This window comes from Callithrix jacchus, chromosome 3 (genome assembly GCF_049354715.1).
Source record: "Callithrix jacchus isolate 240 chromosome 3, calJac240_pri, whole genome shotgun sequence".
NCBI lineage: Eukaryota > Metazoa > Chordata > Mammalia > Primates > Cebidae > Callithrix > Callithrix jacchus.
This window is the reverse complement of record NC_133504.1, coordinates 16,606,388-16,631,534: the sequence shown is the minus strand read 5'-3', so window position 1 is coordinate 16,631,534 and position 25,147 is coordinate 16,606,388. Positions and strand designations below refer to the sequence as shown.

The 25,147-nt window shown below is 37.7% G+C and overlaps 1 protein-coding gene and 1 long non-coding RNA gene across 6 annotated transcripts in view; one reads left to right on the top strand and one right to left on the bottom strand.

The window, feature by feature from the left end:
- The window catches only part of LOC144581708 (uncharacterized), a 187,696-nt gene extending 168,855 nt beyond the window's left edge, over window positions 1-18,841 (top strand). For all 4 annotated transcript variants that reach the window (XR_013532799.1, XR_013532802.1, XR_013532801.1 and 1 more), the window contains 2 exons: window positions 7,032-7,216; window positions 9,880-18,841. This is a non-coding gene — a long non-coding RNA (uncharacterized LOC144581708). The remainder of the gene's footprint in view (window positions 1-7,031; window positions 7,217-9,879) is intronic.
- The window catches only part of HPGD (15-hydroxyprostaglandin dehydrogenase), a 30,168-nt gene extending 5,180 nt beyond the window's left edge, over window positions 1-24,988 (bottom strand). The window contains exons 1-5 of one of the 2 annotated variants that reach the window (XM_017970134.4): window positions 24,859-24,988; window positions 24,433-24,556; window positions 21,301-21,407; window positions 10,499-10,595; window positions 6,807-9,985 (exon numbers count right to left, since the gene is read on the bottom strand). In XM_017970134.4, coding sequence (XP_017825623.1) covers window positions 9,876-9,985; window positions 10,499-10,595; window positions 21,301-21,407; window positions 24,433-24,556; window positions 24,859-24,951 — 531 coding nt within the window. In that variant the 5' untranslated portion in view covers window positions 24,952-24,988 and the 3' untranslated portion in view covers window positions 6,807-9,875. Of the gene's footprint in view, window positions 1-6,806; window positions 9,986-10,498; window positions 10,596-21,300; window positions 21,408-24,432; window positions 24,557-24,858 lie in introns of those variants that run through there. The other variant, XM_002745206.7, reaches the window with a different exon arrangement.
- Window positions 24,989-25,147: the final 159 nt, after the last annotated feature.

Genomic DNA, 25,147 nt, shown 5'->3' with positions numbered 1-25,147 from the left:
TTTATTTGTATTTGATCTGATGTAGATGCCTACATCTTTTTGCCCTATGACTTAGGAGGACAGAAATAAACCTTTGTGGTACTATTTTATTTCCTTTCGTAATTATGTAGTCAACCGTGAAATTTGGTCAATTACAGAATGTTTTAATTTTTAATTTCCCACATATGCACAATAGTAACCAATTAAATTCATGATCTGGAGAGAAAAAGCAGCATTATAATGTATACCTATCACATCTCTTCTCCCCCAATTCCAGCCTAGCTCATCTCTCCACAAAGAAACAAAGCAACAAGAAAAACCTATTTTTCTGTAGTAACTATTACTATCAAGCTTATTTCTCATAATTGTTAATTCTCTAACCAACAGTCAAAATGGAACCAGAGTCATTCTTGTATTTGTTTTTAAGTAATTTGGATTAACTTGTTTGAATGGTTTTTAAGTTTGTGACTTCTCTGAGTCAAGAAACCATGGTCCCTGATTATCATAATACTATATTTAATATCAAATGTCATGCTAATAATACCAAATTATTCTGCTGAGACATGCTCATCTCCACCCAGCTAACTATTCCCAGAATGCCACCAATCAGTTGAGGGTGTTGGACCAAAGTTCAGCAATAAATGCAGACCTTAACCACTCCCTGGGTGCCTGCCAGGTCTCAATTTATAAAGTATGTTTGCACAAGGGCAGTTTAAATCCCTGAGGATGGTAGATCACACCTAGTGTGTCCACCCAGTGATCTCAAAGTATTGTTAATATGTTGGTTCTCTTGTTGTTGTTATTGTTGTTCAGTAAAATGTGTAAGTTAATTAAGTTTGTCAGTGTCAGTCAACAAGAATTTCTGTTTTCACAGGCTACATAGGTATACCAGGAGTGGAAGATACAGGGAATAAATAAGTATAACCAGGAATTGCCGTTTCTGGTTCTTGTTAGTCCCTGCTTTACCCAGTCCTTAAACGTTTATGAGACAAAGGCAGTGGTTACAGGACAATGTTCATATATAGAAGGAAATGCAGCATGAGCCTTAATCAGAGATAAAGGAGTTGACACAGCCACAAGAAATACAAAGACATTGTTCATAAGGGTTGTCAAAGATGAATGCGAAATGAATTTTTGTTATGTATGCAGAGGTGATGAACTCTGAAACCCCAGAAAGTTCAAGGCATCACAGAGGTGAGAGAAATAAGATACTGCTTAGTGGGTTCTGGTAACAAGCAAGGACAACATACATACTTTCCTTAAAGTTAGAATTGTAAATGCAACTGGAAGGTGCAAGAATTTGCTTGCAATTTTTAAATGGCACTTGGTTTTATGAATTTTGTAACATTCTAATGATATTTTCACTGCTATCCTGCAAAATGTTTATCCTTACTTTGCTTTCACTTTCTTTCTTCCTGTCTCTCTCTTTCTCCCTCCTCCTCCCTCCCTCTCTTTCCTTCCCTCCCTTCTTCCCTGTCCCCTTCTCTTTTTTGAGTTAGAGTCTAGCTCTGTTGCCCAGGCTAGAGTGCAGTGGCAAGACCATGGCTCACTGCAGCCTTCACGTCTTGGGTTAAAGCAATCCTCCCATCTCAGCCTCCTGAGTAGCTGGCACCACAGGGATTCACCACCATGCCTGGCTAATTTTTGTATGTTTGGTAGAGATGGGGTTTCACCATGTTGCCTAGGCCGATCTTGAACTCCTGAGCCCAAGCAATCCACATGCCTTGGCCTCCCAAAGTGCTGGGATTACAGACTTGAGCCACAGCACCAGCCCTTTACTTTTTAATATTAGATCAAAGCCTACACAAATCAATTTCAGACATTGGTCACTGGTATCAAGTACAGAAACAAATCAGAATCACTCTAAGAAATAAACGTACCTTAGTATTACCCATCTAAAACATAATACCTTTTTAGCATTTCTCCAGCTACCACCCCCCTATTTCTGTTTCCAGTGGAAAGTCCTCAGAAGAGTTATTATATGCCTTGCATGTCTCTACTTTGCTGACCTCCCATTTGCTCTACAACTCATTCTAATCAGGCTTTCATCTGCTCACTCCAGTCAGACAGATCTTGTGGAGGTTGCCAATGAGCAATAGTTTGCCAAGGCTAACTCTCTGTCTCATTTTGCTTGATCCCTTCCCCTACAGCAACTAGTACAACCATGCTTTCCTTGAAATATTAATTTCTCCCGGCTGGTCTCCTACCTCACATTCACTGGCAGCCTCTTCTCCATGTCCTTCACTGGTTCTCTTCCTTGACCGGACCCATAAACATGAATGAAAACTCCAGAGATATCCCTGGGCCTCTTGCTGTTTTACGAACACTCTTTCCCTATGGAATTTTATTCACTCCTGAGGATAAAAATTAATTCTCTCAATTTGTCCCTTTCTTTGTGTGACTATGTGACTCTCTCTCTCTCTCTCTCTCTCTCTCTCTCTCTCTCTCTCTCTCTCTCTCTCTCAAATTTAAAATAGTTATCTCCAGCCAAGAGTTGTTACTATGCCTTGAACTCTAGAAAGGGAGACTTGGGTTATTTTTTTGTAATAGTTCCTAGCTGTTTCCTTTCCTTAAACTATAGTGGATGCTTAGCCTGGGCAATAGAGTGAGACTCCATTTAAAAAACAAAACAAAAAGACAAATCACACAAACAAAAAAGAAAATATGATAATATCAGATATTTTAGGAAATTTCAAATTAAAACAGCAATGAAGTTCTACTACACACATTAGAATGGCTAAAATTTAAATGCTGAAAACGCCAAATATTGATGAATATGTAAAGCAGCAGGAAGTCTAATTCATTGCTGGTGTGAATGCAAAATGGTACAGCCACTTTGGAAGATAATTTTGCAATTTCTTTCAAAGTAAACATACTCTTATCATACAATCCAACATTCAGTTCCTTGGCATTTACCCAAATAGTTGAAAACATGCTTCCACAAACACCTGTGTGTGGATGTTTACAGCAGCTTTATTTATAATTGCCCAAACTTGGAAGCATTGGGTGTCCTTTAGTAGTTGAATGAAGAAATAAACTGTCATATATTCAGATAATGAAATAATATTCAACATTAGCAAAGGGCTATCAAGCCAGGAAAAGATATGGAGGAAACCTCAATGCATATTACTAAGTGAAAGAAGCCAATCTGAAAAGGCTACACATTGTATGATTCTAACTACATGACATCTGGAAAAGGCAAAACTGTGGAGACAGTTGAAAGATCAGTGGTTACCAGGAGCTGGTGGGAGAAAGGGAAGAACAGGTGGAAAATAGGGTTTCTAGGGTAGTAAACCATTCTGGTTGATATTATAGTGGTGGGTATATGTTATTATACCTTTATCCAAACCTATAGACTATACAACGTCAAGAGTGAAGCAGATGAAATGCCCCAAATTATTTTACTGACTTATCTGTTCATCCACACTGTACTTTTTAATAAAATGTATCTTTTGCACTAAAATGCCACAAGTCTTGTCTGGTGTCCTAATTTGGTTTGATTTCTGAACCTTGGCAAACTAGACAGTTTCCAATCCTAAACCAACAGGATATACAGAAGTAAATTCACACAGGAACTGTGTGTTCAGCTCCTTTTAAGTGCAAAGTATAATGAAGGAATATTTTAAATATATTCAATGGAAATGTGTGAAACCAGTGGGAGGACCTTTGCTGCAGGGCGAAGGTGTAATAGCCAGTTGAATTCCACCTTGAATAACCAGATACCAATATAATGACTATAGGTATTGTTTTTGCTGTAATGAGTATGTTTTTGTTTTTTTTTTTTTTGTTTTTATCTTTCACATTCATTCCCAAAATGAGGGAGCACATGGAAATTATTTTGTCACAACGTTAAGGGTTTTAAGAATAACCATGAGAGAGCGGGCTCTTGCTTTTAAAGAGATGGCATTTTGTTTAACATTGTGAGAAATCTTGTCTTTGTGCTTAAAAATGAATACCTTATATTAAAATAGTTAAGGATGGTATTTTTCAGTACTTATGATTGGCCCACCTTTGTGCAAGTTTATTTATAGAAATGCAAAATGGCTCTTTCTAAAATATACCAAGTATAATTCATACCAGATCTATGTCTGTCATAACTGTGAAGTCACAGAAAAAGAAAATCAGTAGAGGGAGAAATTCTACCCACAAAACAAAGAAATGTTTTCTAAAACCACTCAGGATAATAACACTAAACAATTAGGCTGATGGGATAATTGTATATAGCATTTAAAATACCTGAAAATTACATGTGTACTAACAGAACAAAGAAAGTCACTTAGAAAAATAGAATTTAAATTCCATCTCTACATTAGTTCTTCTATTCTTCATAATCTTTCTACCCATATTTACAAAAGTAAATTTTAATGTCTTTATTTCACAGAAGGTAAAAGGCTCAAAAAGATTTTTTTGCAAAAACAGAAATCTCCTCAGATAGGGCAGTCAGACTGAATCCACAAACATGGTTTTTTTCTAAGGAGAGAGAAACCATGTAAAATGGACTATATAAAAAGGCTGAAAATTCAACTTAGGAAAATAAATTGTGAATCTAAGGACGCTGATCCTCGTGTGCTAACCTGGAGTTCTGTAACTGTGCTAAAAAAGCAGGAACCTAAAGCTGTCACATTTTCTTTACAACCACCACCAACAAAAAACCCGTGTATCTATCTCTCTGTTTTAACCACTTCTCCAACATGAGGAAAAAAGGGAGAACTAGTGAGAATACATTTATCTATGGTTCGTGCATAAAGCTGACTAAAGTAACTGGTGAACTTCCTCATTTGTGATTTTTCTACATAATGGAACACCTTATCTGATGGCTTTTTGTCCTTGTCCTTATGGTTGCCATTAAGTTATGTGTTAGAGTGTGACATGCCATTAAAAAATGACACATGCTTTCATAAAACCACTATATGTTCTATAACAAAAATCTTCCCAGAAAGATAAATCTCATAGAACTTTGCAGGAACTCAGAGTTGCTACTAGCGTTCAGTCATTGCCCAGGCTGTGGTCAGAGGAAACTGAGAAGCTTCCTTACCCATCAAAGAACAACCATCCTGATCCACACCAGTGGCTGGCTTCTTAAGTATGGTCCACCGAGTGGTATTACCTGGGAGCACAATTTCAGGACCCATCTCTGTCCTACTGAAATCAGAATCTGTGCCTGACAAAGTCCCTAGATACATGAGAGTATGAGAAGCACCTTTCTAGGAGACTATTGGTCTCTCAGTAGCCCTCTCATTCCTGAGAGAGGAATGCGAAAAAACCCTGAAATTCTCATCTATCCTTCAGAATGTCTCGTTTACAAATATGTAACCATTCCTACTGATTGCTTCTGATATATGTCTTTTTAACTATTTTAAGCCCGAAGACAGCAAAATGGACACCAGTCTCTGTGGTCTGACATGGAGAACTTTGCCAGCACTAAGCAGGAAGGGTGGCTCCCATACTCATTACAGTTGGCATCTGAGCACTTAAGATTCACCACACAGGAACAGTTCATCCATTCTATGACACAGGCTAAAATGGAGCAAAATAAAATTGCTTTTATTACCACTGCTAATTCCCACATTTTTCAAGTGTTTGAGATTCATTGTTCAACTATAATTTGGAGATAATTAAATTGTCCTCTATTGTAGAGACTTGTAAGTGTTAAATGTGGAGGCCATAAAGCCAACAGTTTGCCACAATGCCTGGAGCTTAGCAGTTGCCAAATATGTGTTAGACCCCCTTCCTTATCACAAGAGCAGTAATACACAGTGGTATCATATGATCTTTTTTTACTTTTGGCCAGGAGATAGAAGAAGACGATTCATGTTTTATTTCACCTGAAATTTCTGGATATTCGAGTCCATTCTCCAGGCCATTAGAGTCCCAAGGCCTTGCAACTTAAATATCATGCTTCTGGGATTTTGAAAAAAAAAAGTTTTCTGAGAGACAAGGTTTCACTATGTTGCCTAGGCTGGAGTGCAGTAGCACAATCATAGCTCACTGCAGCTGTGAACTTTCGGGCTGAAGAAATTCTCCCACCTCAGCCTCCTGAGTAGCTAGGACCACAAGTGCACACCACCACAACCAGCTGATTAATAAAAATGTTTATAGCAATGAGGTCTTGCTTTGTTGCCCATGCTGGTCTCTAATTCCTGGCCTCAAGTGATCCTCCTGCCTTGGCCTCCCAAAGCATTGTGTTTATAGGTGTGAGCCACCACACCTGGCCAATGCTTCTGTTTAAATAGTCTATGCCATGGAAATTATTTTGTTGTGTCATCTTGATAAGAGACGCTAATATACAGCCCTTGGGGAAGAAACTTTGCCTCATTACTTTAACATCTCCATTTCTCTTCTGCAAATGCTCAACATATGTTTGATTAATTTTAATTTTTTATTTAATAGTTATTTTAGCACTTCTACCTTAACATAAATAAAACTTAGCAGCACAAGTGGATATGTCACTGGATTGTCACTTAAGACATGCTGAACATTTTCTATGATTTTCAAGTATTTTCTTGAGACTCCAACGTTTTCACTTCTGAGTAAATCAGATCCTCATGGTATCTCTCACAAAATGCTACTGAGTGACAGAGAACCCCACAGCCTCACTGACCGAATATGTAGCAGGGTCAGCAGAGAGGCTCCTTTCCCTGTGACAATTACGTTTCCTTTCCCACAGTTGGAGGCAATTAAATATGTAAGAAGTGCATTGGGCTTTTATGGGATGCTTTATGGCAGCACAGCTATTGGATTCTCTGCAGTGAACCAGACTTTGTTCTTCTATTGTTCCTTCCAACTTTGTTTTAATGGTTCAGGATGCATCAGGCAAAGTCAGTGTCTGTTTGTGTATTACGTTTATAAACAGAAACTCATGTTGAAAAGTCCATGTGGGTTAACAACAGTCAGAATAACTTCTGGAACTCCAGACTAGAGCACACCCATCCCACAATCTGCTGAGGAATCACTGTCTGCTTAACTACTCCTGTTTGTTGAACCTATTAATTGCATTTGATACTCTGTCTGCGTCAATGGTCATTACTCATTAACTTCTCTACCCAAACCAGTGTGCCAACTTAAGGTTTTACTGTGACAGTGAAGGATTCAGCTGCATCCATGCCAGAGATCATGAGGATAGATCTGTTGGATTGAATATTGAATATCACCCACAGCCATTCCTTGAATAGAGTGAGCAGTATGGAGAAAAACAGGAAAAAATAATCTGTGAGGAAGGAAGGTATGGAAAACACAGGTAGGCAAATATTAGAAGTACTCCGATAATTCCTCAAAGATGTTTTTGATTCTCTCACCTCTCTCTACATGATATGACTCAAGGGCATACAATTGTTGAGACCATTTCTGAGGGAATGATGAAGATAGAGGAGGCCTCTTTTGCCTTGTCCCATTATTACAATATCCTGAATTTTTATCAAACGAATTTCATTATGGGAAGAATTGGAGGCTCTTGGTTGGTTGACAAAATACAAGGCAATTTGTTTTAAGACTGTGAGATGAGGCATGTTAGTGGGTGAGAAAGGAAGTAGCAGGGACTGTCCACACTGGCCGGTGTGGAAACAGTATAAACACAAGAGGTGTGGAGGTTGAAATTGCGAAGGGAGGGTGCCAAGGATGACCTGAAAATGGAGGGTAATTAACCAAGCAGAGGGCACCATGATAAACTGAAGCTATTTAACCATTTTACGTAGTGTTGCCTTGCACATGGGGAAGGAAGTCAGAGGGAGAAGCAGTGTGTGATGCAATGTTATTCATTAAACTGTACCAGTGCCAGGAAAGTAATTTAAAACCAAAGAAACCTTTTTCATTGAATTTATATGAAGTCATCGTTTTATCTGCATGAATAGAGAAATCCCCACACATGGTTGCAAATATTGTATCTGACATAGGTAAGAAGAAGATTAATACCTGGGGGTGGGGGTGAGCAGGAGGATAAAGCAAGCTCCTAGCCAGCAGAGCAAAGGGGACATCGAATTGCAAGCCTTAAACTGCTCTTCCTAATGGCCTGTTTTGACTTGTGACACTGGTAAGCTCCCCAAATATTTTTAGGGCTTTGCTGGAAATGTCAAATAGGGTGAAAGCTTAAGATTTCACTGAAGGTTTAGTAATGTAGCCGTGAGATTAGAGCTGTGCCCACGAGACCTGAAGAGACTAGCAAATTGCAAGCATTTATTTAAGTCAAAAGATTTCCGTTTCTTTTACTTTTCTGTTAGTAAATGAAATATATGAAATGGATAAATGCAGGTAGATTAACAAATAAACTCATAGACATTAGAGATAGATAGATAATCTAGGGATTAAAATTCTAAGAAGACTTGTACCAGGCTATTTGCATGTGAACTCCAGCTCTGAGGCTTACTTGATGTGTAAGGGTAGGCAAGATATTTCACACTTCTCCTGCCTTAGTTTCCTCATTTTCAAAATGGAAATTATAGAATTTACCTCACAGGGTTGTTGTGACGATTAAATGAGATAATGCACAGTGTTTAAAATGATACCAGGTAAACAGTGCTCAACGAATAACATTATGTATTTAAATATTTTAATCAGATAAAAGGCAGCAATACTACATTGCATTTCTTTATTCGTGCTCTCTGGGGCATGTAAGCACCCTAGTATGGTACAGAATTTCTCCCAGATCGTCCTAAACTGATCCAACCCTGAAGCTTTCAACCTTTCAAAGAATGAAATCAGTGCCTCTGGTGATATATCATACAGGGGCTCCCTGTATGATATTCGTGGTACTGCAAACTTCGCTGGCCCTCTTAGCTTTATAGAAAGAATACACAGAAGTATCAATCTTGATCACAGCCCCAGCAAGTTTTTAAAGATTTGAACTTTTAAGGAAACTTTAAATATCTCTTTTTAATTCTCCAGTCACTTGTTTTTTTCTTATAATTTTATTTCAAAACAGTATAGATTTAACTTTGCTAATTTGCGTTAGGGTTTCAGTCTCCCACAGCTTAACATCTGGCCCTCTCCGGAATACATATCCCTTTAAAATATTGACCATGCTCTCACCTTTTAAAGTACCATTAGAATTAAAATGTTATAATTTATGAGTAGTTGTACTACTAGGAAAAATAACCTGATTACCCTGAAAAAATGTATAGAATTAGGTTTGTAATAGCTTTAGGGACATGATTTTGATTTTAAGCAGCCCAGAAAATGAGATGCTAGTTTATTTTTGAGAACTTCTAAAGGAGACTTCTAAATATCCTTTGGCGGCAGCTTTATACAGTGATGTGAAAGGGCCATCTTACAATCATTCCTAGAGGGGTGAGAAAAAGACTGAGAAATAGACAGCGGTTCAGTCTCAGGTACCTCCAAACCCAACTTCCCAAATCAGTGGAGCTGGGATGCCAAGTTGGGGTGGGCATGGGGCTGAAATTTCTATTTTCAAATCACCACACTAAAACCAAGAAGATAATTTTAAAAAGCCTCACTTTTTTGGACACAGCTTAGATTTGCTGTCCATATTGATCAGACTTCCTAAACCTCACAATTTCATTTGAACTATTCAAGAGCCATTGATGATTTTTTCCTAGAGTTTGAAAAAGTAAAGTTACTTGACTCAGTTGCTCCAAAAAATCCAGTCACAAGTTTAAAGCTAGTATTGAGGGATAAGATATCAGCTGATACTAAATCATACTGCTCTGAAAAAAATATAGTTTAGGATTGCATGCCGTGGGAAAGATGATTAGCTGCCGTCTGAAATCCATGCTTCTCTTAGGCACACATCTAGACTGCATTTCCCAGACAGATTCTCTTATAGTTAGGTAAAATGTAAGCTCAAGTTCTATACTGAAATGTGAGCAGAATAATGTCTGCCATTATTCAACTTTGGGTTTTTCAAAGAGTAGCCATGCCTCCTCCATGTTTCTTTTCTCTCTCTTCTAGAGGCAAATGAATCCACCAGTTCTGGAGTAAGTTTGGGAGCTCCCTGCTAAAGATAGCAGAACTTCTGCTAGCCAGGATCTCAAGTGTCTGCACACAGAAGAGGTACCTGCAACAAGGACCTTGTTTTGGACTGATGGACGAGTAAGGAATATGCTTATATTAGATGTAAGTCATGGCATGTTTGGCTTTATTATTAATTTAACATATCTTAACTATGATTTATACCATATTTTAAAATTACACACTCTTACTAAAATCACATGGGAGCAGAGACACCTTAACTTCACATTAGTGCCTTTTACTTTGCCAAAAGTGCTTTCCCATGCATTATTGCTTAGGCATCTCGCAACAACCTTTGAAAAACAGTAACTCTGAAAAATATACACATATATTTTCAAACAGTACTGCAGTAAGATAATCTTAAAAGCCACAAGTTAAAATAATACAAACATATTTTTCAAACTTGTGACATTATGCAATAGAAAACTCCGTGGAACTATAAAAAATCAGATTTTTCATTTCAAACTTGAGTTGATAATAAATATACTTTGAAGATTTGTTTTTGTGGTCCAAATTACCAGTAAGAAAATGTGACATTTAATGTAATAATTGCCCTTACCTGCTAAAGATGACATATTGATAATGATGCCTCCTTCACCTCCATTTTGCTTACTCATGTAATCCAAGCCCAGATAGGTTCCACTGATAACAGAAACCTGATCCAGAGGCACAAGAGAGAAAAGAAATGTAGTCATTATCCTTTACCGTATTTTCACACACCAAAGTTTTTTTTTTTTTTTTTTTTTGCCAATCCGTTTGAGCTTATGAGGTTGCTCAGGTTAGCCTTGAACTGATGACCTCGCCTTCGCGAGCACCATGACCTCCGGCGGGAGCCACTTTGGACCCCTAACACCAAAGTTTTTATAGCGATTCCAGATACCTCCGGAGATTTCTGTAAATATTATCAATGAAATATTTTAAAAGAGCTTTGTTTCTGAAGCTAGTCATTAACCGTGGATTCTGTTTGCCTAATCATTGTGGAGCTTGTCATATATATGCGAAACTTCACTTAGTTGCCAAATATGAAATTTTCTTTTTTGAGACGGAGTTTCGCTCCTTACCCAGGCTGGAGTGCAATGGCGCGATCTCGGCTCACTGCAACCTCCGCCTCCTGGGTTCAGGCAATTCTCCTGCCTCAGCCTCCTGAGTAGCTGGGATTACAGGCACGCGCCACCATGCCCAGCTAATTTTTTGTATTTTTAGTAGAGATGGGGTTTCACCATGTTGACCAGGATGGTCTGGATCTCTTGACCTCGTGATCCACCCTCCTCGGCCTCCCAAAATGCTGAGAGTACAGGCTTGAGCCACCGCGCCCAGCCCCAAATATGAGATATTATGCTACAAGTTGTATTTCAACAATGTTTGTTACTTCCATTCAATTCTTAACATTTTCAATAATTCCATACATTCTTCTTGTTTTCTAAATTTTGGACACAAAACTTATTTACCCATTTTCTCTGCATATGGTTCTCATGTCTCAGTATTCCACACTTATCTACTCTGTTTAATTCTCTTTGATCTTGGAATATAGAATTGTGCTTACTCTTGATTTCCTACAGTTTTTGCTTTTTTCTTTCTAATAAAAATTCTATATAATACAGAGGAAGATGATCTCCTCAAATATAACGCAGACACAGACAGTGATTAATTAATTCAGTGACAGAAATCTCATTCTTTTTGACAGTGGCTGGTTTAAGAGCCAGCAGGTGACCCAGTTTTGGTCAGTGAGACCTGGGAGGCAATCTGCTAGAGATGGGAACAGGATGGTTGCTGCTGAGAAACTTTTTGTTACTCTTAAACAAGAAGAAATGGTTACACTGCCTGCTCTACACAAATCCATAACTTCAAAGGACATTCCATGTTTCCAAGTATCCTGCAGATGAAACCAACACAAAGAATGGCAGGTGGAAGGAAGGACAGGACCCTGGGCCCTGATAATACCATTGACCAGTAAGATCAAGCAATCCTGAATTGTGTGTTGTGTGAAATCACATAAATGTTTTATCCAGTTTAAGTAGTGATTTTCAGTTAGTTCGGCATCTGGTCTTCAGTAATGTCTATCACTAAATTGTATTAATCACTACTTACAGCTATCCTTTTGAGAGTTTACCGTTTTGCCACTCATATCCATGTGTAAGCACTTTTCCTGTTTTTATTCTAATGACTGCCAAAAGAAAGAAAGAAAGGAAAAAAAAAAAACCCTTGTGAGATCAAATTGATATTTCAAACCTTAGTTTTCCTTTTGGATTTAAACATCCCTATCCCTTCCAGCTCAGCCTTTTTAAAAAGAAAAAATTCTTTTTTTGACATCTTAATTCCTATTTTTTTATGCTTTTCAGCATTGTAAAGAAAATGATACAATGAGTTGGAAACAGAGGGTACACACGTGTTTGCCTTCTTTTTATTTCAAAATATTCCTTTTGAAGTTTTTTTTTTCTTTGACAAGCATTCAGACATACTTCTACTACCTCATAGTAGCTCTAGAACAAAAAAAGGAAATTGGAGATTCTATTCACTTAAGCCATGTGTCAGTTTGATATTAAGTAGGCTTAGGGAGAATGCATAAAATCTCTGCATGATTTCCTTTACAAAAGAAACCCAAAATATTAATTGTTTATATAAGCAGAAAAAGATGTAGATGGCTGAAACTACTGAAGCCAGTTAGAGTCTGTTAGTTTCTGCAGAAATCTCCAGCATGTCTGAACAGAATTTCTGTTCATGTGTATTGGCACTATGCTTTTATTCTCAGGTATTAACAGCTTTCTGACACCCCACTGTTGTGTTTTCAACGTGAACAAGAGGAAGCCAGATAGAAAATTTGGGAATGTTTAATGTTTATTTTAATTTTTTGTTAAAAAGAAATATTTATCTTTAAGTCTTTGGTGGAGAAAGGCAAGGAATTATGTTCCTTATCCATTATCAGGTTAAAAACTGGACAATTTTTCAAATGAAAGAGTTCAAATGATCAATCTACTAGACAGGGTTCCCTGTTTAATAAATGGTGTTGGGAAAACTGGCTAGCCATGTGCAGAAAGCAGAAACTGGACCCCTTCCTGACACCTGACACTAAAATTAACTCCAGATGGATTAAAAACTTAAACATAAGACCTGGCACCATAAAAACCCTAGAAGAAAATCTAGGCAAAACCATTCAGGACATAGGAGTAGGCAAGGACTTCATGACTAAGACACCAAAAGCACTGGCAACAAAAGCCAAAATAGACAAACGGGACCTAATGAAACTCCACAGCTTCTGCACGGCAAAAGAAACAGTCACTAGAGTGAATTGGCAACCAACAGAATGGGAAAAAATCTTTGCAGTTTACCCATCTGACAAAGGGCTGATATCCAGAATTTACAAAGAACTCAAACAGATTTACAGGAAAAAAACTAACCAGCCCATTCAAAAATGGGCAAAGGATATGAACAGACACTTTACAAAAGAAGACATACATGAGGCCAACAAACATATGAAAAAATGCTCATCATCACTGCTCATTAGAGAGATGCAAATCAAAACCACATTGAGATACCATCTCATGCCAGTTAGAATGGCGATCATTAAAAAATCTGGAGACAACAGATGCTGGAGAGGATGTGGAGAAATAGGAACACTTTTACACTGTTGGTGGGAGTGTAAATTAGTTCAACCATTGTGGAAGACAGTGTGGCGATTCCTCAAGGCCTTAGAAATAGAAATTCCATTTGACCCAGCAATCTCATTACTGGGTATATATCCAAAGGACTATAAATCATTCTACTATAAGGACATAGGCACACGAATGTTCATTGCAGCACTGTTTACAATAGCAAAGACCTGGAACCAACCCAAATGCCCATTGATGATAGACTGGACTGGGAAAATGTGGCACATATACACCATGGAATATTATGCAGCAATCAAAAATGATGAGTTCGTGTCCTTTGTAGGGACAAGGATGAATCTGGAGAACATCATTCTCAGCAAACTGACACAAGAACAGAAAATGAATTACCACATATTCTCACTCATAGGCGGGTGATGAAAAATGAGAACACATGGACACAGGGAAGGAAGTACTACACACTAGGGTCTATTGGGGGAATAGGGGAGGGACAGCAGGTGGGGGGGAGCTGGGGAGGGGTACCCTGGGGAGAAATGCCAAATGTGAGTGAAGGGGAGGAAGGCAGCAGAACACACTGCCATGTGTGTACCTATGCAACTATCTTGCATGTTCTGCACATGTACCCCAAAACCTAAAATGCAATTAAAAAAAAAAGAACAGAAAATGAAATACCGCATATTCTCACTCATAGGCAGGTGATGAACAATGAGAACACATGGACACAGAGAGGTGAGTACCACACACTGGGGTCTATTGGTGGGAATAGGGGAGGGACAGTGGTGGCGGGGAGCTGGGGAGGGATAGCATGGGGAGAAATGCTAGATGTGGGTGAAGGGGAGGAAGACAGCAAATCATACTGCCACGTGTGTACTATCTTGCATGTTCTGCACATGTATCCCAAAACCTAAAATGCAATAAAAAAAAAAAACAGGTAAAAAAAAAATAAAGACAGGGTCTAAGGCTTTGGCTGTGTAAAAATGATACTTTTCACTTTTCCTCAATTATGATAACAATTTATTCCTTAATCTAGATTATATATGCATGTGTATCTATAAAACATATTAGAAAAATTGTTAGAAAACCATAAAGTGTTTAAAATTTTTTTGTTCTTAGCAATGTTTATGTATCTTATAGATTATGTCATTATAATATCAAGCACATAGAAAAAATTAAAATTACAGACATTTCTAGATGCAAACAAAAAAATAACTGAAATCTATAGTATCATTTTAACTATTTTGTGAAGGAAGTTAAATTTTGTAATTGACTCCTAAAGAGAAGAATATCTTGTGTCTAATTTCACCCAGAGAATTTTAAAAATTCAATTATTGACAAAATGGTCTAATTAACAAATGATTAGTTGATATTTTTGGTTACGAAAAGACAGCTTTTATATGTAATAATGAAATGAAATTGTTATTGTGTTGTATTCTGAATCTTAACTTTTTTCTTCTACTAATTAAAACATGCTATAACTTAAAATCACTCTCATAAATTCCCCTCTAATGGGAACAATTCTCTAGTAATAAAGATAAATGAATAAATGGTAATAGCCTCCTTGTTTATCTTATCAGGCTCCATGTCTTCTTGTAACTCTCCTCTCTCTCTCTCTCTCTCTCTCTCTTTCTCTCTCTACCCGCCCACTCAAGTTTTTCACTACTGACATTTCCAATCTGTGATTTCGCCATTTCCCCCATCTCATCTTCCTCCACACTGGCATTCCTCTGAGTTTATTTATGGTTCTTGCACTATACTGTTGTTTTTTTTTTAAAAAAAAAGTTCTGGTACATAAATCATGCAACTTTGCTTTTCAGGTTCCCTGTGTTTTCTTCAGCCCAGCTTTCAAGAAATACTAATATAGCTGATGATTTTTTCTAAATTCCTTTTCATCCATCATTTTTTCATGTTCAAAATTTTCTCATTTTTGCATGTTTTAGGGGTTATGATTGTCTTGCCCTTTACTTGAGCAACTTACAATTTGGCAAACTCTGCCTAACTATGCATAGGTAACTGGACCTTTCAATTATAGTGTACCAGTTGCAGCAAATAGTACTAGTGCAGTTTCTAATCGACATCCTTAGGGGCCAAGAAAAGAGAACATATTTGATAACAAGGCTCCATCCACTTCTTCAACTCCTCATTGGAGCTAAAGGAGGGCAGAGGAATGTATATGGAATAAAATGAGAGAGTGAGAAAATGTAGTTTATTTATTATTATTTTTTGAGACAGGGTTGCCCAGGATGGACTGCAGTGGCACAATCTTAGCTCAGTGCAACCTCCATCTCCTGGGCTAAAGTGATTCTCCTGCATCAGCCTCCTGTTGTAGCTGGGACTATAGGTGTATACCACCAGGCTGGGCTAATTTGTGTGTGTGTGTGTGTGTGTGTGTGTGTGTGTGTGTGTGTGTGTGTTTAGTGGAGACGGGGTTTCACCATGTTGGCTAGATGATCTCAAACTCCTGACATCAACTGATCCGCCTTCCTCAGGTTCCCAAAGTGTTGGGATTACAGGCATGAGCCACCGTGCCTGGCCAGAAAATGATTTTGATGCTCTGGAATGGAAGTGCAATTTACTGAATATTTTCTATGCAGTGGCACTGTGCTGGATGCTTCACATACACTATGGTTTACTTAAGTGTAACAGTCATTAGAGATAGGGTGTCACCTTCCCCCCTTGGAAATTCAAGATGATAGAAATTAAATAACAGTTCATAAACTATAGATTTAGGATTGGATTCTAATTTTGACTAATCCCAAATAAATATCTTTCCCAATGCAAATCTAGTCAATAAGTACACTTCTGAAAAACAAAATGTCCAGCAATAGTCATCTATTTTGTTTAAATCTTATTTGACTATATTAACCTACTTATGCCTAGTGTTCCATTATTGGAATGCTAAGCGTGTGAGAGTTGTTTAGATCCTCCTGCTCAAAGTCATCACCAAGGTCTGATTTTTCACTCATGAAAAGACAAAAAAAATTGCAACCTCTGGCATAAATGGGTTAAGGGATTCAACATCTATTAGTTAAATGTCAAAATTAGAGTATAAGTTTCAGATGAGTTGGGATGAATACATTTAGGTTTATTGAAACTTCAGAAAGTTACAAAAGTACATGACAGAATTACCATACCAACAGTCAAAGTTAAGTTTACCAGCCCAATTGCCAGCATCGATAGTTGGCAAAGACTAATTGTTGATAGTTTTGCAAAGACTCATTCTTTCCTGAACATTTCTTATGTGTTCTGAACAGCTATAAATAATGCTGCTGTTGTTGGCCTCCAACTAAGGAGGAAGTATAAACTAGCCTAACGGAAACAGAAGACTAGGAAGAGGCTTAGTGTGTTCCTTGTATGGGAAGAGGGATGAGATCAGCAAAGTGAAAAATAAGGAGGAAATGTGATAAGGAGTAAAAGTAGAAGGACAGATGATACTGTTTGGAAGCACTAATGTATTTGGAAAGCAATGTCCTGAAACATAGAAGTGAATACTCTCATGTATGCAATATGTCATATACAGGTAATGGCAGTTGACCCGATAACTATTAACTAACATCTATAAGGACACGAAACAATAGTTTTCTGCCTTGAAAGAATTTGTGGTTTACTAGCATGAATTACATATATATTAAAACAATTCTAGTAAAATTAAAAAAAAAAACGGTAAGCCCTATGAGTCTGGTATAAGTATGTTGTATAATATTTCAGAAGAGGGAGAAATATATGGTAATGTCCTTTAAGAGGTAGCTATCTGACATGGGCAGTAATACAAGAAAAACACGCACAAGGACCCAAGGAATCAAATTAAATCCAGAGAAGAGTTTTTAAAAAGGATTATGTACACTACACACAAATATTTCCATTACAGTGACAGAGATAATCAAGTTGGAAGGATAATAATTCGTCATACTCTACTCTTGCAATGCGTTTAGGTAGGAGGGGAAGTAACATGTTTTTTAAGTAAGATATTGGTAACAATTTTACTTAAAAATGTGTTACAAACAAAACACATTGGTGTTTTCTCCATGTAAACATATGTCATCAGTTTCTGATGGTAAGCTAAAAAGTGGCCTAGATCAGGAGAGTCCCAAGAAAAATAAAGGCTGGCTAAATTTCAATGGAGAAGGAACTAGGGCTGTTAGTTATAACTAAAGAATCACAATAAAATTCCCCTGGTCTTCCAGACTTTCCTATTTGCACATATTCCCAGTCAGAATATTTCATTTCACTACATTTCTCCTAAAGTAGAAGAAGATCACAGAACTGTCTCAACTTAGGAAAATCAGCTGTCAGCTCTCTCCACACACATGTGTGTATGTTTGCAATTAGAATCGCAAAAAGATTTTGAGACAAATTTGACAGTTTCAAGTTGTTTTCAAATATAACGAACCAGGTACACTAGATAAAAAGTTTTAAAAGAACTGCAAGGAGGGTATTCATACTGTAAAATAGAATATTCTTTCTTGATGAAAAGATTTTAGGTAAAACTACATCCTTTCACATTAAAAAGTCCTGAATGATGTAACATTCAAACATGAAGTAACATAAAGCCAACATCACACTGAGTAGGAAGAAGCTGGAAGCATTCCCCTTGACAGCTGAAACAAGACAAGGGTGCCCACTCTCACTACTCCTATTCAACATAGTACTGGAACTCCAAGCCAGAGCAATCTGGCAAGAGAAAGAAATAAAGGGCATCTAAATAGGAAGAGAGGAAGTCAAACTCTTTTTTTGCAAACGATATGATTCTATATCTAGAAAACCCCATAGTCTGTGCCCCAAAAGCTCTTAGAACTGACAAACAATTTCAGTTAAATTTCAGGATATAAAACTAATGTACAAATATCAGCAATATTTCCAAACACCAATAATGTCCAAGCTGAGAGGCAAATCAAGAATGCCATTTACAATAGCCACAAAATAAAATAAAATAAAATAAAATACCTATGAATACAACTGACCAGTGAGGAAAGATCTCTACAATGAGAATTATAAAACACTGCTGAAAGGAATCAGAGATGACATTGTTAAATGAAGAAACATTCCATGTTCATGGATAGGAAGAATCAATATTGTTAAAATGGTCATACTGTCCAAAGCCATTTACAGATTCAGTGCTCTTCCTATCAAACTACCATCATCATTTCCACAGAATTAAAAAAAAAAACTATTCTAAAATTCATACGGAATCCAAAATTAGTCAGAATAGCCAAAGCAATCCTAAGTAAAATGAACAAAGCTGGAGGCATCACACTACTCGACTTCAAACTATACAAGGCTACAGTAACCAAAACAGCATGGTACTGGTTCATAAGCAGATACACAGACCAATGGAACAGAATGCGGAAGCCAGAAATAAAGCTGTATACCTACAATCATCTGATCTTTGACAAAATGGACAAAAACAAACATGGGGAAAGGATGCTTGTTTCAATAAATGGTGTTGAGATAAGCAGGTAGCCATATGCAGAAGATTGAAACTGGACCCCTACCTTACATCATTTAAAAAAATCAACTCAAGATGAATTAAAGACTTAAATGTAAAACCTAAAACTATAAAAATCCAAGAAGAAATCACACACACACACACAAAAACCTTTCTGAACACAGGCCATGGCAAAGATCTCATGACAAAGTCTCTAAAAGCAATTGTGACAAAACCAAAAATAGATGGGAGCGAATTGAACTTTATAAAGAGCTTCTGCACAGCAAAAAAAACCATTAAAGTGCTAAACAGATAACCTACAGAACTGGGGAAAATATTTGCAAACTATGAACCTGACAAAGGTCTAATACACAGAATATATAAGGAACTTTAAAAAAGAAAAACAGAACAACCCATTAAATGATGGGCAAAGGACATAAACACTTCTCAGAAGAAGACAGACACACACAGGGCCAACAACATAAAAAATGCTCAATATCACTAATCATCAGAGAAAGTCAAATCAGAACCAAACTCAAATACTATTTCACACCAGTCAGAAAGGCTATCATTAAAAAGTAAAAAATAAAAGTAACAGGTGTATATTTTGGAGCTTTCTTAAAGAACTTAAAACAGAGCTACCATTCAACCCAGCAACCCCATTACTGGGTATGTACTCAAAGGAACATAAATCATTCTACCAAAAAGGCACAGCACTCATATGTTATCACAACACTATTCACAATAGCAAAGACATAGAATCAATCTAGGTGCCCATCAGTGGTGGACTGGATAAAGAAAATGGGTACATATACAGCGTGGAACACTGTGCAGCCATGAAAAGGAAATCATGTTCGTTGCAGCAACATGGATGTAGCTGGAGGCCATTATCCGAAGCATATTACTGCAGGATCAGAAAACCAAATTACCACCTCATGTTCTCAGTCACACGTGGGAACTAAACATTGAGCACATATATTCATATTCACAAATCGGGGAGCAACCAGCACCAAGGTCTACTCGGGGATGGAGGGTGGAAGGAGAGTGATAGTGGAAAAACTATGGGGTGCTGTGACCACTATCTGGGTGATGAAGTCCTCTGTACACCAAACCTCAATGACACACAATTTACCAGTGTAACAAATCTGCACATGTACACCCTGAACCTAATAGTTGAAAAAGAAAAACCAATAAATATAATTTTAAAATGTAAAAAAAGATAAAAGAAAAATATCTGTCAAGTTTAGAGAGCAATTTTGTATTCTTCTCAAGGTAGGACTGACAGAATTAACTCTTTCATGAAGTAGTGTCATCCTCATTGCCTCTATCAAGTTATTATAGCAGTTAGGTAATTACTCATGAGCATTTCAATTTAAGCCAAAAATTTATTGACTAAACACTATCTTCAAGATACTGCATTGATTACTGGGAGGGAAACAAAAAAAAAAACATAACCCAGTTCTTGTTTTTATGGAGTTCATAATCTACTAGGAAGATATCATGAAGTAGGAGGCCACTCCCTGTACCTTTATACACACACAGTGGCCACATTGTACTTTACAGTTACCTGCTTTGCAAGTCATAAGGATGACCTTAGCAAGGGTAGGGTGACCCCAGGCACAGCCTATCTGACATTTTGTTTTAGTTAAAGTTTGATTTTTACACACACGAACCACAAACTTTCAGGATAAAAACTCCTACTAGTTACAAAGTGCAACTGTCACTTTAACATTCTTTTCTGTTACATTATTGGCATTTAATTAAGATTTATTTTTAAATAAATTAGTCAATGGTTGACAAGCTTTTTCTGTCAAGGGCCAGATTGTAAATATTTTACTCATTGCATGCCATAGGACCTTTGTTACAGCTATTCAACTTTTCCCCTGTAGCATGAAAATAGCCATTAACAGTACTTAAATGAGTGACTGCGTTCCAATAAAACTTTATAGACACTGAAATTTGAATTTCATGTATTCATGTTATTCTTCTTTTGAATGTCTCAACTATTTAAAAATATAAAAGGTATTTTTAGCCTGCAGGTCATACCAAAACAGTTGGCAGGCCACTTCATCCTGCAGGTCATAGTCTGCCAAGCCCTGAGTTAAGCAATCAATGAGATTTTATTCATGCCTCTTTCTAATATTTTAAGAAGAGTTACTCTCATAATTGAATTTCTTCCTTTTTATAAAAGGAAATGCTTTTCTCTAGCTTTCTGTAACTTCCTTTTTTTTCTACATTGTAGGCCATTTGGTTTCTGTGATACCAAGAACATTTTTTTCTTTATAAACATCATGTTATTAAATAATTGCAGGCAAAAAAACATAGTTAACTCACCAAATTTATTTGCAGAGTTTTTTCCCAGTTTTTCTCATTATTCACTCCAGCATTATTGACCAAAATGTCCAATCTTCCAAAGTGGTCTACAACTTTTCTAAAAGTGTCTGATTTAAAAAAATATATATTATTGATCATTCTTATTTTCCACGTATACATTGAAATCATGTCCTATGCTATGGGTGGAATTTTAGTTTATCCTCATAGTAAACATTATACTTATGAGCTGTGTCTTAATTCATTGCTTCTCAGTGTGTGGTTTGTGGACTAGCAGCATCAATCTGCTAAGAGTGGTTTGTGGACTAGCAGCATGGTAAGAGTGCAGAATTTTGCAGACACTACAGACGAACTGAATAATAATCTTAACTTTAACATATCCTTGAATGATCTGTATGCACATTGAAGTTCTATAATTGGTAACTTTTAGAGAACTGAGCATCCTAAGCTAAGAACTCCTTGAAGTCAGTTAGGGCAAGCAACATCTTTTAGTCCCTGTAGCTTAGACTATAGTAAATATCCTTTTCTATAAGCCACATTAAATTCATAAAGTATTATATAAACACAAGCATTCTTGTGTATTTAGATCTGTTATGCATATGTTGGGGGGTTTCTATACCTTAGTAAATGTCTACTTTTCATTCAGTTGATTTTATTTGATTACTGAAACTTCGATGTTTACTATTTTGTTCTTCTTTCTCACTATTATTACTACTTCAAATTACTGGTTTGTATAAAACTATGCTCAAACAGGATAAAGTTGGCATGAATTCTGAGGCATGAATGTCTTTCATTACACTGTCCAATTACATCTACTGTTTCTCAAAGTAGCCTTTGACATAGTTCTACTTGATTTAAACTCTTTCCCTGGGCCTTTGATCATTCATTCTATTTCTCTTACTTTACACTTCGGATAAAAATTGTGATTGTTTTTCTATATGACAGAAATGTACTCTCAAATCTCTAGGCCACCATATGTAGTCCTTTAAAAAAAGTAGATTGGCATAAACTTTATTTTGATTGAAATAAATTCATACAATCATTAACATCCACTAGACATATTGGGGAAGATGTGGATTAATCAGTTCCCATGTGGATAAATTACTATGCTAGTTAATTGCTAAAAACATTTTCAATTCTAATATGCACCTTTTACACTCACTGTACTGGAATGAAAGGTCAACAAAATACAAACTGTTTATTTTTTCATGGAATTTTAAAACTGTTTCTTAAGATCTCAAATTGGGTTCAGAAAAGGTCCCCCAGTATTTTTTTTTCTCCTTCCATTCTTAGTATGTTAAACAACCTCCACATTTTGGAAAATGAGGGTGTTAAATATGTATGTCTAATTTCCCCTTCAATTTTCTTTCCTCATGCTGTTTTCCACTGTATTTCTTATACTCTGGCCTTACCAATGTATAGTATACCATCTTGTTTTCTGACACCCCATTGCATTCCAGCCTGAAGCAACTTATAGTCTAGCTCTTGCTGACATATTTATGCTGGGTACTCTTTATGATTTATCTAAACTCTCTTGGCTGCAATTTGTTCATTTGTAAAGTAAGTTATGTCTAGATCATCTCCAAGAACCTTTTCTCCTCATATTTTTATGGTTTCCAAATGTCCAAACAGTTGTAAAAGTTGTAGGCATCATTAAATCCTGAAATTGGAAGAATCAATGTCATGTTTTTCTGAGATGCAAACAAATGCTGACGTCCAGACATGTGGATTTCTCATGACCAACATGCCTTCCCTAGTCACTCATTATGTGTCTGAGTTTTTTTCCTCCTCCACAATCATTTATCCTTAAGGAATGTGTTTATAGTCAAGGTACTAATTTTAAATACTGGGAAAAACAATTGTGGATAAATGTCATTTGTGAAACCATATAAGTTGAGACAGAAATGGATTTCAGGTTATCTAAACTGTTCCTTATTCCAGTAGCATGAATGTTGGGATTTGACCTGGCTCTATCCTTGATCCAAAATATCACGTGCAATCAACATAATTACCCTCTGGCACAATATGTTCCTCTTACATTGTGTTTACAAATCTGTTCTGCTCATGCTTGTCATATGTGTGATAGGTCTTCATTAGCATTTTCAGATTTCAATGATGTAATTTCCTTTAAAACAATTTCTCTTAACTGTAGGTACACCACTCCCTTCTAACATATCAATTCATTTTCATTCTCTTGCAGAATATTTTAAAATTTAAAAATAAATTTACATTTGATGTCCCTTTAAGAACAGGGGGGAATAAGATTTACAACAGTTTTCGGTCCCCTTGATTTAAAAGTGCCTAATAATTTACTCAGTCTCTTTGAATAAAACTTGTGAAATACAAATATTTTACTTTTCTGGATTTTCTCCAGAATTTTTGTTTCCTGTAAGTTTATTGGGGTACTCTCAAATTCTCCAACAGGTTTACAAAAAAATAAACAGCTGTATAATCAAAGCTGTTTATTGTGTATGCCAATATTGCCCCTGATATTTCACAAGTAGATTGGTCTATTTTAAGTGAGTAGCCGGAAACAGGAAAGCATGAGGAAAGGCTGATAGAGATGTTTCCACTACATTCTAACACTGTACAGCTTATTATGATTACTATTATTATTTTAAAGTACCATCTCGTTGGGGGAAAAGCCAGATTAAACAACTGGTCAAAAGCATCTATCACTTCTGTGATGATGATCCTTGGACTTGTATTCTGATATGTTTAAAAGAAAAACACTGCCACATTGGATTGTCACTGGACTCCAGCTTTCTGGGAGAAGCTGTTTGTCACAGTCTCAGCCTACTCTAACTTTCCAAGTTTTGTCTGCAGTTTCCACCATTTAATAATTACTGCAGCAGCACTGTCTTGGAATACATAAAGGAATTTTGATTACATTAAGTGCTGCCAAATGACTACATTAAAAGGATTTCTCCAGCAGTCTTGCCTTTCTGTTACGTTTTACAGTTGTTGGGCTGTCAGAGGGAAACCTATCAGTTCAAACTGTCTTTTGGAGCTTCAAAGTAGCTGCTCTCGAGGAGGCAGCAGAGGCGGCACCCAGGAACCCCTGGCCCGGCGGCCTTCAGGTTGTCGCTTGCTCAGGGCGTGTTCCCAGTTGATAGGTTGATTCTCCTGTCTTACCTCTCAGCTGCTGCTGGTCAGCCACATCGCACTGGATGAACAGAGTCTTCTGAGGTTCAAACTGCTCATCCAGGGCAGCTTTACACTGTACACCTGCTTCGAGATTCCAATCCACCAGCGCTACCTATAGACGAGAGGAGAGGAATCGCGGGCCTGCGCAGCCCGTGAAAGAGACGGACAAACAAGAAACACACAAGAGGGTCCCCTCCTGGACCTGAACCGTGGCAATTAGGTTCGGGTTCCCGCCCAGCCACTTTTCGAGGTCTGCACACAGCCTCGGCTTCGGCAAATTTTGCAAGTGGCAGAGCGGGCACTCGGGTCGGCCTCCCAAATCTCCGCGGCGCACCCCCGGCGGTGCGGCGCGGCGGGGCGAGTCTCCCAGCGGGTGGGTGGGCAGGAGTTTCCGAGGCCGGGCGCCGGGCTTACCTTGGCGCCCTTGAGCAGCAGCGCCTCTGCAAAGGCTCTGCCTATGCCCTGCGCCGCGCCGGTCACCAGCGCCACTTTGCCGTTCACGTGCATGGTGCAGCCGCTGCTGGGGCGCGCGGTGGGCGAACTCCGCGTCTCCGCGCGGCCGCGGCTTTTATGTCACCCCCCTGCGCGCGCGCGCGTGCAGCCTGGCGGGGCGCTCCTGCCAGTGGGCGGGGAGGAAGCTGTCAGGCCGGCGCCCGCCGGGAATCCACGACTGTGTCACCTGGCCCCAGAGCGCTCTGAGCGC